General features: G+C 62.8%; 2 protein-coding genes across 2 annotated transcripts; one reads left to right on the top strand and one right to left on the bottom strand.

Moving 5' to 3' along the window:
* The first annotated feature begins 3,988 nt into the window (after positions 1–3,988).
* On the top strand, positions 3,989–9,418 carry GAS2L1 (growth arrest specific 2 like 1). The gene is made up of 6 exons (XM_061169780.1): positions 3,989–4,120; positions 5,051–5,723; positions 7,031–7,138; positions 7,224–7,320; positions 7,407–7,578; positions 8,106–9,418. Exons 2-6 carry the CDS (start codon positions 5,070–5,072, stop codon positions 9,118–9,120), a joined length of 2,046 nt encoding a protein of 681 aa, XP_061025763.1. The 5' UTR covers positions 3,989–4,120; positions 5,051–5,069; the 3' UTR covers positions 9,121–9,418.
* RASL10A (RAS like family 10 member A) lies at positions 9,288–11,917 on the bottom strand. Its single transcript, XM_061169781.1, has 3 exons — positions 11,699–11,917; positions 10,503–10,627; positions 9,288–10,209 (listed from the first exon to the last, which is right to left on the bottom strand). Exons 1-3 carry the CDS (start codon positions 11,915–11,917, stop codon positions 9,942–9,944), a joined length of 612 nt encoding a protein of 203 aa, XP_061025764.1. The 3' UTR covers positions 9,288–9,941.
* Between the last annotated feature and the right edge of the window lie 466 nt (positions 11,918–12,383).

Raw genomic sequence — 12,383 nt, forward strand, 5'->3', positions numbered from 1 at the left:
TGCACTGACCTCAGATGCCCTCAGGCAGCGTGGGTTCCAAGCCCTGTCTCAAAGGGCTGCGCAGAGCTGGCTGAAGCCTGGGGATTGGGTGGGGAGTGGAAACCGAGTTCCTCACGCTGCTCCCAATTCTCAAGAGCTCCTGGTCAGTCACACTTAGAATAAAAATTTCCGGCACACCCTCGTGGTCCCACAAGACCACACCCCGCAGACCTTGGCCAAGGTTCAGGGGTCAGTGGGAGACCGATCTCTGCCCCTACGCGTGGACAAAGGCTCACAGGGAGTGGCTTACCTCCAAGGGAGGAAATTGGGGCCGAGGACAGTGCAGTGACAGGGCCAGACCCCACGCCCCTAGGCCCAACCACAGGCCCTGGAGCCGCCCCATCCTGCCCCACTCCTAACAGAGCTGCCGGGCGCAGGGTGAGCGTGAGCACAGGGACATGGAGGCTGGTGGGGAAGTGGGCCTTCCAGGCTTTCCAGTCCTGCTTCTCCGGGGCACAGGAGGCAGCGCAGGGGAGCTTGGGGTCACTCACCCCACAGCCGGGGCAGGAGCAGTCGTCATGGTTGGACTCACATCTGGACAAAGCATCCTGAAGCCCCCCTGGGTCACCAACTCATCCTGGGCCATGCTCACAGGTCAGTCTAGCCCAGAGGGCATCGGATGGAACCAGCCAGGACCTGAGCTGCTCAGTGCCAGGGCTGGGGCCTGCCCGCAAGCCCATCATCCAACCTCCGGCTGCAACCAAGGCCAGCAGGCTGTGCCCTAGCACCCAGCAACCGAGGCTGGAAATCCAGCCATGTGCCCGTTGTCCAAGGGCCAGCCTGAGCCTGCACTGGAGCCACAGCATTCTGTACTCGAAGGTGGCCTGTGGGGTCTGTGGGGATGGGCTCAGGACAACCATAGCCCAAACCTCTCGTCCCACCAGCGGTGTCTATGCTTCCCTTGGTCCTGCCAGGAAGAGGAGAGGACGCCTTACGATAGAGGGGGTCAAAGCCAAGGCCCTCCATGGCCTGGGCCATGGGTCTGGCCACACCAGTGGGCACCACACCTGCCATGTGTCCTAGAGTCAGAATATTGGAGTCTCTGGTCTGCAGTGGGCCTCTGTGATGGCAGGCTACAGCTCAGGGGACTGGAGATAGAGAGGAACAATCCCCCCTCGGCTCCTCCTCCTCAGAGGAGCAGTGGATGTATGCCCTGGCTGCACTGGGCTGAGTAATAACATTTTCACAACTCTGTGGTGTGACTACTGTTGTCCCATTTTACAGACAGTGCAACTGACTCAGGGAGCTTAACCGTCTCACCCAATGACCAACAGCAGGGCCTAGGTTCAGTCTGACCTCTCTTGTGTCCAGGACCCTGCAGTGACACGAGGTAGATATGAGCAGGGGTCAAATTCCTGCACAGCTGCTGACCACACACATCCCTTTCCCTCTCTGGGCCTCAGTTTCCCAAAATTGTAAAAGGAGAACACATAAAAGCATTGTTTTGAGAATTTAATTACTTAGTTTCCACACCCTGATCTTACCCTGCGCCATCTGCAGCAATCCTGTCCTCCCCAGGTATCAGCGGCCCCAAACCTGGGACTCTGTCCTCACCTTCATACCCAATTCACCAGCACATTCTATCCGCTTTCCCCTCAAAATACAGCCAGAATCCAATTCCTCTCAACATTGGCACCACCTGGTTTCCTCTAGGGCCCCTGCCCTGCCCACCACACTACCACAGGGAACCTGTTATGACCTAAGTCAGGTCACACCCCTCCCCTGCTCTAATTCCCTCCATGGCTCCCAGGTCCCTCAAAAGAGGCATGGCCCCCTCAGCCCTGCCTCCATCTGCCTCCACCCAGCCTCACAGGCCACCTCTCTCTTTCTTGAACACACCAGGCACAAGCCCACCTTGACCTTTGCCCTGGCTATTCCCTGAGCCTGAAACACTTTCCTTCCAGATGTCCACACAGCTCCCTCCCTCACCTTTACTGTTCACTGATCAAAAATTACAGGCCCGGGACTTCCCTGGTGGTCCAGTAGCTAAGACTCCGTTCTCCCAATGCAGGGGGCCCGGGTTCAATCCCTGGTCAGGGAACTAGATCCCACATGCCGCAACTAAAGATCCCGCATGCTGCAACAAAGATCCCTCTTGCCGCAACTAAGACCTGGCGCAGCCAAATAAATAAATAAATATTTTTAAAAAAACAAACGGACTTCCCTGGTGGCACGGTGGTTAAGAATCCGCCTGCCAATGCAGGGGACACAGGTTCAATCCCTGGTCCCGGAAGATCCCACATGCCGTGGAGCAACTAAGCCCATGCGCCACAACTACTGAGCCTGCACTCTAGAGCCTGTGAGCCACAACTACTGAGCCCACATGCCACAACTACTGAAGCTTGTGCACCTAGAGCCCATGCTCTGCAACAAGAGAAGCCACCGCAATGAGAAGCCCACGCACCACAATGAAGAGTAGCCCCCGCGCGCAGCAACGAAGACCCAATGCAGCCAAAAATAAATACTAAATAAATAAATTTTTTAAAAAATTGCAGGCCCATCCCACCCCCACTCCTGCTCCCCGCTCTCTTCTCCCCAGTGCCTTGTCCCTGTTGCAGCCCAGGAGCCACCTCTAGACTGTGAGCCTGGGAGCTGGCTCTGTTTTGTTCTCTGCTTTTTGCTCTTGGTTTGCAGTGCCAAAAGACAGCACCCAGTAGGCTCCATGTCAATGTCAGCCGTTAGTTACTACTTCTAGGCATGGGCCTTCCTCACTCTGCAGTGGATGGAGGGGGCTGTGGAGAGGGTAGAGTGGGACCTGCACGACCTGGGTATTGGGGTAAGAGCCCACCTTTTGAAAGGTCACGAGGACTCAGTGAGATGATGCATGTGAGCAGCCTGCCACCAGGAGGTCAGGCACATAGTAGGTAACAAATGCCCCGATCCTTGAATGAGGGTATTCCCATAATAGTCATTGTTCAAATCCCGGCGCCACCAGCTACTCTCCTGACTCAGCCCAAGTTTGGGCATGAGTGTCCCTCATAGAGGTGACTCATTGGTTCCTTCAGGTCAAGGGCACACAGCTGGCCTGGCACACAGTAGGAGCTTTATTAAAGCTCTGAGCATCGGCTGTTGGTGGTGGTGCTTCCCCAAAGCACCCCCGCCTGGCCAGTGAGGCTGCTGCCCAGCCAGGCCTGGTGTCCCCGCCCAGCCGCAGCAGGGGCAGGATTTCCCGCTGGTCCCAGCCAGGTCCCTCCTCTGCAGTTTGAAAAGAAACCAGCGGGTCTTAACTCTCCAGAGCCAGGCTGCCGCCTAGCCTCTGCCGTTCATTCCATGCCCCACCCCGATAGCCAGAGGTGGTCCAGGACTGGCCTGTCCCCACTGCAGGGTATGGGCCGCAGCGTCAGAAACGTGGGCCTCAGCCACCCACCTACCCACCCCCAGCCTCAGTGTCCTCATCTGAGAAACGGATTCCCCTAACCTGAGGGTTAACAAAGAGCATTCGACAAGGAGCCAGTGGTTGAGTGGGGGTAAAACGGAGCCATCCTCCCCCTCCCCCAGGCCGCCGTTGCTGATAGGAAGCCCGCCACCCAAGGCTGGACGGCCTCATTTATCTGACCTAAGGAGGTCCACTCCGGCCAGAGGTGACTTGCATCCCCAGGCCCCTATCGCTTCCTGAGTTCGTCTTGGGAACTGCCCGTTTGTGCTCACCCGGGGAGGCCACTATCTGGGGAGGCAGAGCAACAAGAAACACCCAAACCCCTCCCCAGGAGACCAAGGAGGGTGGAGGGGACCGTGAGGACTAGCCTGGCTGGGGATGGGACTTCTGGGCTGGAAGGGTCGCCTGGGGGCCGTGGTCCCGCCTCCGCTCAGGGCTGGGCCGAGTCCCTGGCCCGCCCCGCATATGGAGACTCCAGCCCCTCCCCAGGCCAGGAACAGCGCGTCCCCTTTAAGAGAGCGCGGCCCCGCCCACCCCCTCCGGGCCGGATCCGAATTCCAGAGAGGCGGGGCGGAGACTGCAGGCGCAGAGGACGCGGTGGTGGGACAGGGATCTGCTGTAGCTCGGGCGGCGCCTCCCTGCGGCGGCCCGGCCCGGCTCCGGCCCCGCCGGGGCGATGCTCCCCGAGGCCGCGGGATGAGCCAGGTGAGCGCGGGGACCCCCAGCACCCACTGCCCGGCTCACACTGAAGGGGACCTGGCGGCGGCAGCCGCGGGCCTCTGTTCCCCAGGGCTGTGTGACCTTGGGCAGCCCCGCACCCTCTCTGGGCCGAAGTCCAGAGGACAGCCAGGACTGGCGAAGGCCCTTCTGAGTCCCGGCTCACAGGCACCAGCCTGGGGCGCTAGAGAGGCTCCTTGGAGGAGGCGGGGCCTGGCCCGGGCCAGCCGGTTGCCGGATCAGCAATGCGGGCAGGTCGGCCCGGCTCCGCCACCCACTGCTCCGTGACCTTAAGCGAGCTCTGCGCCTCAGTTTCCTCATCTGTAAAATGGAGATAATATCACTGCACGCTCAGACCTGGCCAAGGTCATTGCGATTACTTTACTACTGCTGCTGTTCTGTCGTTAGAATGACACAGTCCTTACGGAAGGGGGGCTGAGGGAGGACCTGGGATCTTTCCGGAGGAAGTGGGATCGCCACCAGCCCTGAGCAGTCGACCTAACCCCTCTCTGAGGTCGGGACCGGGGTTCCTACTGTGAGTCCAGGGCCGTGGGCTACATCTCTCTAGGGCTCATCTCTTCACCTATCAGAGGGGCAGTAAGGATGGGTGCCTCCCTGCCTGGGCGGGAGGACTCGGCCAAGTCCTTCAGTCCCCCTTCCCCCAAAGAACCAAGCAGCAAACACTTATGGACACTAAGTCATTTATAAAAATCATCCCATTAGTTCCTACGAGGAAGGTACTATTATTGTATCCATTTTGCAGACGGGAAAACTAAGGCGAAGAGTTTCTCACAGCCAGGGCTCAAACCCAGGCATTTGGTCTGAAACGACAGGCAGGTGCAGGTGGTCAGCGGCATAGCCTGTACTGAGCACCTGCTGGGTCCTCACAGCCATCCTGACCCGTGTCCCTGCCCACAGTGACTCGGCTGGCCTGGGCATGGCAGACCCCGTGGTGGGCATCGCGGGCTCGGCAGCCAAGAGCGTGCGGCCGTTCCGCTCAAGTGAGGCCTATGTGGAGGCCATGAAGGAGGACCTGGCCGAGTGGCTCAACGCCTTGTACGGCCTGGGTCTGCCCAGCGGTGGCGATGGCTTCCTGACGGGGCTGGCCACGGGCACCACCCTGTGCCAGCATGCCAATGCCGTCACCGAGGCCGCCCGCGCGATGGCCGCCGCCCGCCCAGCCCGTGGGGTGGCCTTCCAGGCACACAGCGTGGCACCCGGCTCCTTCATGGCCCGAGACAATGTGGCCACCTTCATCGGCTGGTGCCGCGCAGAGCTGGGTGTGCCCGAAGTGCTCATGTTCGAGACCGAGGACTTGGTGCTGCGAAAGAACGAGAAAAGCGTGGTGCTGTGCCTGCTGGAGGTGGCGCGGCGCGGGGCCCGCCTCGGCCTGCTGGCCCCTCGCCTTGTGCAGTTCGAACAGGAGATTGAGCAGGAGCTGCGCGCCGCGCCCCCGGCCCCCAACGCCCCCAGTGCCAGGGAGGATGCTGCCACCGCCGCTGCTGCTGCTGCCGAGATCGCCACCGCCCCGGGGGCTCCCGCCCGCGGGCCCCGCATGACACCCAGCGACCTGCGCAACCTTGACGAGCTGGTGAGTCCCCGAGTGCGCATGCCCGGCGGCCTGGCTTACTCTCCCTTTACCCAGGGACCAGACAGCAGGGTGGTGCCTGCAACCTCCGGGGGCCTATCCTCGTATCTGCAGGACAGCCTGCCCCATGGAAAGAGTGCTTATGTTGAGCACCAAGTGGATACCTGGCCCCAAGGAGTTGAGCAGGCCCAGAGAGGGAGAGGTGCTGGGTGAGGTCACAGGGCCCAGCACGGCCTGGGAGAAAACTCGGGCTCCATTGCACGATCTCCCTGCTTCCTTTCTGTGGTAACCATGCACCAGATAAGTGCTAGGTGTTCCTTCATCCTGGGGGCCGCGTGATTTGAGCCCCTCCTGTATGCCCTCCCTGCGCTTAGCTGCTAGACATTTGCATTCACACTATCACTGAGCTCGAGGTTGAATGGGTGCTTGTGTTGTTCGGTCCTGGGCAAGGCGCTTGGCACACAGTAGGTGCTCAGTGAGTGCCTAGGGAAGCTCCCAGGGGCTCTGCAGGTCCCTCCTCCTCCCCAGGGCCCTGCACACGTCACTTATCTGGGAACCCAAGCCTGGAGTAGCTGCTGCTACTGGGAGCTGAAGTCCTTTCAGGAGCTGCAGGATTAGTTCTACCCTGAGCATAGGAGGTGCCAGACCATGACCCCCGCTCCCTCCTCCTCTTCCCGGGACCTAGGTGTCCCTAACACCCCCACAGCCGGGCCAAGAGTTTCCTTCTTATCAGGAGGTTAGGACATGATGTGCCCGTCCTGGAGGCGGGTAGCCGGATGGCTGTGGGCAGAGGCTGCCACCCCACCCCATCCTGGGCCAGGGTCACCAGAGGCTCCACCTGCTCATTTTCTCAGCAGCTCCGCTGTGGGCAAGGAGGCGGGCGGGCCGCCCACACAGCCAGCCTGGCAGCTCCCGGCCTGGGGGAGCATGTGGGCAGATGTGTGCTAGCTGGGCGGGTGGCCTGGTGTGCACATTGGTGTATGCGTGTGCCCCACATGTCTGTGGCACTCCTGCCTCCTCCCCAAACCTGGCCTCTCTGTGGGTCTCAAATTCATGTCTGTGAAGTGGGCGAGGGGGAGTGAGGACTCCCCCAGGGCTCAGGGACTTCCAGGATGTGCCTTGTTGGGGTCCCAGGCCCTGGCCCGACCACAGTCCCTCCATCTTTTCCTAGTCAGCTCCCTGACCCCTGGTAGCCAAAGGGGAAGGAGAGCTTCCAGAAGGACTTACTTCCTTCTGACCCTGGAGTTGCTGACATCGGGCCCGGGGAGGAGTGACCTGACCCCTGACCTCCAGCCTCTCTCTGGCCTCAGGTGAGAGAGATCTTGGGGCGCTGCACCTGCCCAGACCAGTTTCCCATGATCAAAGTCTCGGAGGGAAAATACCGCGTGGGAGACTCCAGTCTGCTCATCTTTGTGCGGGTGAGAGCCAGGGGCTACCCGAGCAGGTGGCAGCCTGGGAGGTGGGGGGGACAGGCTGTGACCTGCCCACGCCGGGCTCCCACAGGTGCTGAGAAGCCACGTGATGGTGCGCGTGGGCGGTGGCTGGGACACGCTGGAGCACTACCTGGACAAGCACGACCCCTGCCGCTGCTCCTCCACGGGTCAGTGCCCACGGCAGGGGTGGGGGGCGGGGCAGGCAGCTCTGTGGCCCCACCTCTCATGCGCCGCCCGTCCTCTCTCCCTGCAGCCCACCGCCCACCCCAGACGAGGGCCCGCACCTTCTCCCCGCAGCGGGTGTCGCCCACCCGCAGCCCCCGAGCTGGTAGCCCAGCCCCCGGGTGTGAGCGCAGGGGCTCCCGCCCGGAGGTGACACCCATTAGCTTACGCAGCTCGAAGGAGGGGCCCGAGACCCCGCTCAGGTGAGAAGCAGGAGGACACGGGGTGAGGGGTCCAGGGGGTGGGGGTGGGGGCGCCCGCCCTGGCCTGGATGACTGTGCCCCAGTGACTCACACCCTGGGAAAAGTTCGGGGGGGGCGGGGGCGGGGGCGGGGCGGCGGGCCTGGCTTCCCGTCTCCATGGCAACCCAACCAAACGAACAACACAGCTGGGCGGGCCTTGGGGGCTGGGTGGCGGCCAGTCCAACCCTGCTTCCCGCTGGCCTGCCCAGGAAACCGGAGGCCCGGGGAGGGGGAGCTTAGGGCCTTACTTCTTCTGCTGCCTTGGGGCGGCGGGGGTGCCCCTGGCTGCAGGAAGCTGTGGCAGAGCCTCTCACTTCTCCCTGGAAGTCCCCAGGGCAACAGACACCCTTGGCACCCCCGTCACCACACCACAGGTGCCTTCCCCACCCCCCAACCACGCGGCTGCTGGTTCCTTACTCTCCCTGCCCTTTCTGCACGCCAGTTCCCTCCGCGTTGCCCCAGCTCTCCCTCTTGCTCCCCTGCCCCAGGGTCCGGGACCAGCTGCCCCCCCATCCCCGCTCCCGCCGCTACTCCGGGGACAGCGATTCCTCAGCCTCCTCAGCCCAGAGCGGCCCCCTTGGTGCCCGCAGTGAAGACTCAAGCACTGGCCCCCGACGGGAACGGCCCAGCCGGCGGGTGACCACAGGCACTCCGGCCTCCCCGAGACGCCCCCCCGCCCCGCGCAGCCAGTCCCGAGACCGGCTGGATCGGGGGCGGCCGCGTGGGGCCCCAGGAGGCAGGGGAGGCCAGCTGTTGGGCCCCAGCCCTGCCCGGCGGGCCCGGAGCCAGAGCCGTGAAGAGCAGGCTGTGCTGCTGGTGCGTCGGGACCGAGATGGGCAGCACTCGTGGATGCCACGGGGCAGGAGCAGACCCCAGACTCCCCGTGCCCACAGCCCCGCAGCCCCCCGGCCTCCCCGGGTCCCCAGCTCCAGTCCAGAGTTGAGCACCACCCCAGCCAGTGTCTTCCGCACCCCCCTGCAGCTTGACCCAAAGCAGGAGCAGCAACTATTCCGGCGCCTGGAAGAGGAGTTCCTGGCCAATGCCCGAGCCCTTGAGGTTGCTGCTGGCGGGACCCCCACTGGACCAGCCCCTGACCTGGTTCGGGCCCCAGACCCTCCAGCTCCTGACTCAGCCTACTGTTCCTCCAGCTCCTCCTCTTCGTCCCTCAGCGTCCTGGGTGGCAAGTGTGGCCAACCCGCAGACTCTGGCAGGATGCCCAATGGGCTGCCCGGGCCCCGAGGTCCAGCTCTGTCCAGCTCTTCCGATGAAGGCAACCCCTGCCCCGGTGTAGGGGGCCCACCAGATGCACCTGGGAGCCCCATGGCCGGCCCAGAGCCCCTGAGGACCTGGGCACGAGGCCGGATGGACACACAGCCAGACCGAAAACCCTCACGCATCCCCACACCGAGGGGGCCCCGCCGCCCATCTGGACCCACGGAGACCAGGGCCTGGCATGCCCTGCACTCCGTCAGCCCAAGGGCTGAGCCGGATTCCTGGATGTGATGGACCAGCCCAGCTGCCCCCAGTCCCCCATTCCTTCTCCTTTTCCTTTGTGGCCTTAACCCCTCTGCATCAGGGAGCCCCCCCTGCCTCTTGGGGGACCAGACCTCATGGGACCAGACCCCTTGGGACCACATGGCACAATGGGACCTCTGTTGTACATTCCGGTTGGGGGATGAGCATTGCTATTTAATTACTAATATTATTGAATGCCTTAGAGGGGGCTGGGCCAGCCCAATAAGGACCCTTCCTGAGGTCCTGTGGCCCTGCAGAGCCTGACAGTAAAGTTTTGTTCCAGCTGCTTGTGTCTGCTTCTTGGGGACTCAGCCTTGGGGCCATCACACCCATTTGGGGGCCCTCATTACAGGTTGGGATTCTGGAGTTAATTGCCAAGGGGCAACGCCTTGCAGCTCTGACCTTTAGGTTTAAGATTATCCTGCCATCCAGAAGTGCCAGGTGCACTTGAGTTGTTTCCCCCTTTATTTCCTCCTGAGAGGCGGGATTTAACTGTTTGTCCAATGAAACTCCAAGAGCAGTCTGAGAGCTTCCAATCAGATGCATAACCAAGTCCCTTCCATCCAATGGGATCGTGACCCAATGAGGTCCCAGAAAGGACTGTCCAATGGGGCCTAGCTGGGTCCAATGAGATTCAAAGAGAAGCCTGTCGCCCAGGAGATTGGGTGGGAGCGTTCCTCAGCCAATCAGGGAGGAGACTGTCCTGTCCAATCCGAGAGAAGTTGGGCAATCTCGTCCAATCCGGGTCCCCAGTTGTTCCAGTCAAATGGAGGACCCCTCCCCGCCATTGGCGGTGTCGTCCAATTCGATCACATGAGGCTGCAGCGCGCCGGATGCAGCGCCCCCTGCAGGCGCAGAGCCGGATGCGCAGGGCGTGCGCGCACCAAAGCGCAGCGCAGCAGCTCGCGGAAGAGACGCAGCACGTGCCAATTGTACTTGGCTGAGCACTCGAGGTATCCACAGCGCCAGCCCCTGCGCACTAGCGCAGCCAGTGCGCGCCGAGGCCCGAACCGCAGCCGCTGCCGGTCCCGCTTGTTGCCCACCACAAGGATGGGCGCCTCGGGTGCGCCCGCCGGTCTGGGGGCCAAATGGGGAAGAGGGTCGCGGTGCCACGGACCCCATGGCCGGAGAATCCCCCCAAGTGGGTATATACATTTCCCTCTTGCGGCCAGAGACCCCCCCCCCCCCCCCCAGCAAATACCAGAACCACAAAGACACAAAGAGCCAGGCCTAAAGACCGCACAGGGCTAGAGGCCAGGCCCAGAAGGCCTGAGACCAGGCCCAAGATGGCGGAAGAACCCCCTCACTCACCTCGGGCAAAGGCCTGGCCAGACCCGCAAACACTCCCCTCCGCCCCGCCGCTCACCTACCTGGTGTCCGCGATGCGCTGCCGCAGCGCCTTCACATAGTCGAAGCTGTCTGGGCTGCAGATATCATAGACGAGCACGAAGGCGTCCGTGTCCTGCAAGCTCCAGCCTTTAGGGTCCGGCCACTCCTGGGGGCGGGAGGCCAGAATTTGCCGGAGTGCCCCCTTCCCACTCTCCCATGCCCAGGCCTCCTGCCGGGGCCTTGACGCTAAACCCACAGTTCATGCTCAGGCCTTGGCCAACCTCATCCTCGTCTGTGCGCCCTCTCTTCCAAGCTCCCTGGGCCCTACTGTCCTCACGGCCGCTGGGGTATGAATTTTAAAACTGTGCCTGAAGCCGGTCAGCCCCCAGCCCTCCTTCACTCTGGGTCTCCTCTCTCCTCACTCCTTTCTTCTTCCTCCTCCTCCAGTTTCCCACAGTTCAACTCGGGGCAAACCCCGCCCCTCCCCAGACCCCCTCCTTGGTAGTTACGCCTCAGCCTAATTCCAAAGCCCTCGGCCGGTGTTCCCCTAGCCCGCGGAGACCACTAATTAGCGGCAGCTGTACACGTTTAGGCCTTCGGCCTAAGCACATGCTGCTCTTCCCACCTGGAATGCTTCCACCACTTCTTTTCATCAAAATTTCACTCATCCTTCCAGGTTTAGCCCAAATGCCACCCCCTCCAGGAAGCCCTGCTTAATCCTGCCTGCTCTTTCCTCTTCACCTCTCGAAGGCATCAGCTCCAAGGATTCAAAGTCTGTCCTGGACTTTGCAAAATTACTAGAAGAGTCTTTGCTGCAGGTCACAGGAATGAGGGAGCAGAGAATGATCCCCCTAGAAAGTACACCCCTATGTCTGGCTTCAACCTCTCCCACTGTGGCTCTGCTCAAGGCCCCAGACCCACAACGCTCACCCTCAGGGAGGCAGGACCATGCTCCCCCACGCACGGATCCCCACCCACCAGCGGAGGCAGGCAAATAGAGAGGCACTTAAGCGAGCTAGAAAAAGCCACCTTGCAAACTCGCCGGGTCTCGGGCCTGATTTGGGGCAACTTCAGGCCAGCAGAAGGGGTGAGACACACAAACGCCAGGACACACATTCATCCTTCGGCCCATGAACACAGTCGGGCACCCCTGAGCCGTCCACGCGGACACGCACGTGTGTACCGAGCACCCACACACATGCTGTCACACGCCCCTGCCCACTCCTCGAGCTGCTACCTCTAGCCCCCCGGGGCTCTGACCGGGGCCAGCACCGTCGCCGTCGCGGATGCTCAGGTCGTAGACGGCGCCGTCGAGCAGCACCGCGGGCCGGTAGAGGCGCGGCCCGTCCGTGGGCCGGTGGCGCTCGGGGTAGTCACCGAATAGGAACTGGCGGATGATGGCTGTCTTGCCCACGCCCGGGGCGCCCAGCACCGCCACCCGCAGGCTGCCCCCCATGGCCCGCGCGTGCTGCCGCGCCCCGCGCTGAGAAGCCTCATGGGCCGGTGCCGCTCGGCGCGCGCCGCGCGCCCTACCCCGTGCGCCCCGGCCCCGCCGCGTTCCTCATCGCCCCTCGGAGCACCCGGGGCCCAGGAAGGCCAGGCCGGAGGACACAACTGGCGGTGGGAGGGCAGACAGACAGCCGAGCAGGCCGACGGAAGACGTGCGAGCAGCTCCGGCGGGTGCCAAGCTCGGGAGAGAACAGACAGAGCGCGCCGCGCACAGACACGGCCTCCTCCCGCAGCGCGACTGGAGGCGCCGCCCGCAGCGCGGGGCACCGAGGTCGGACCCCCCTTGCCGCTCGGGTCCCGCGGCGGAGAGGGGCGCTGGGGGCGGCGCTGCCTCTCGGCGCCTCCGTCCCTCTGTCCTTCTCTCGCTCCGGCGCCCGGAGTCGCCGCCCCAGCCGGCGGCGCGAGGAAGCGAG

Source organism: Eubalaena glacialis, chromosome 15, assembly GCF_028564815.1.
Source record: "Eubalaena glacialis isolate mEubGla1 chromosome 15, mEubGla1.1.hap2.+ XY, whole genome shotgun sequence".
Lineage (NCBI taxonomy): Eukaryota > Metazoa > Chordata > Mammalia > Artiodactyla > Balaenidae > Eubalaena > Eubalaena glacialis.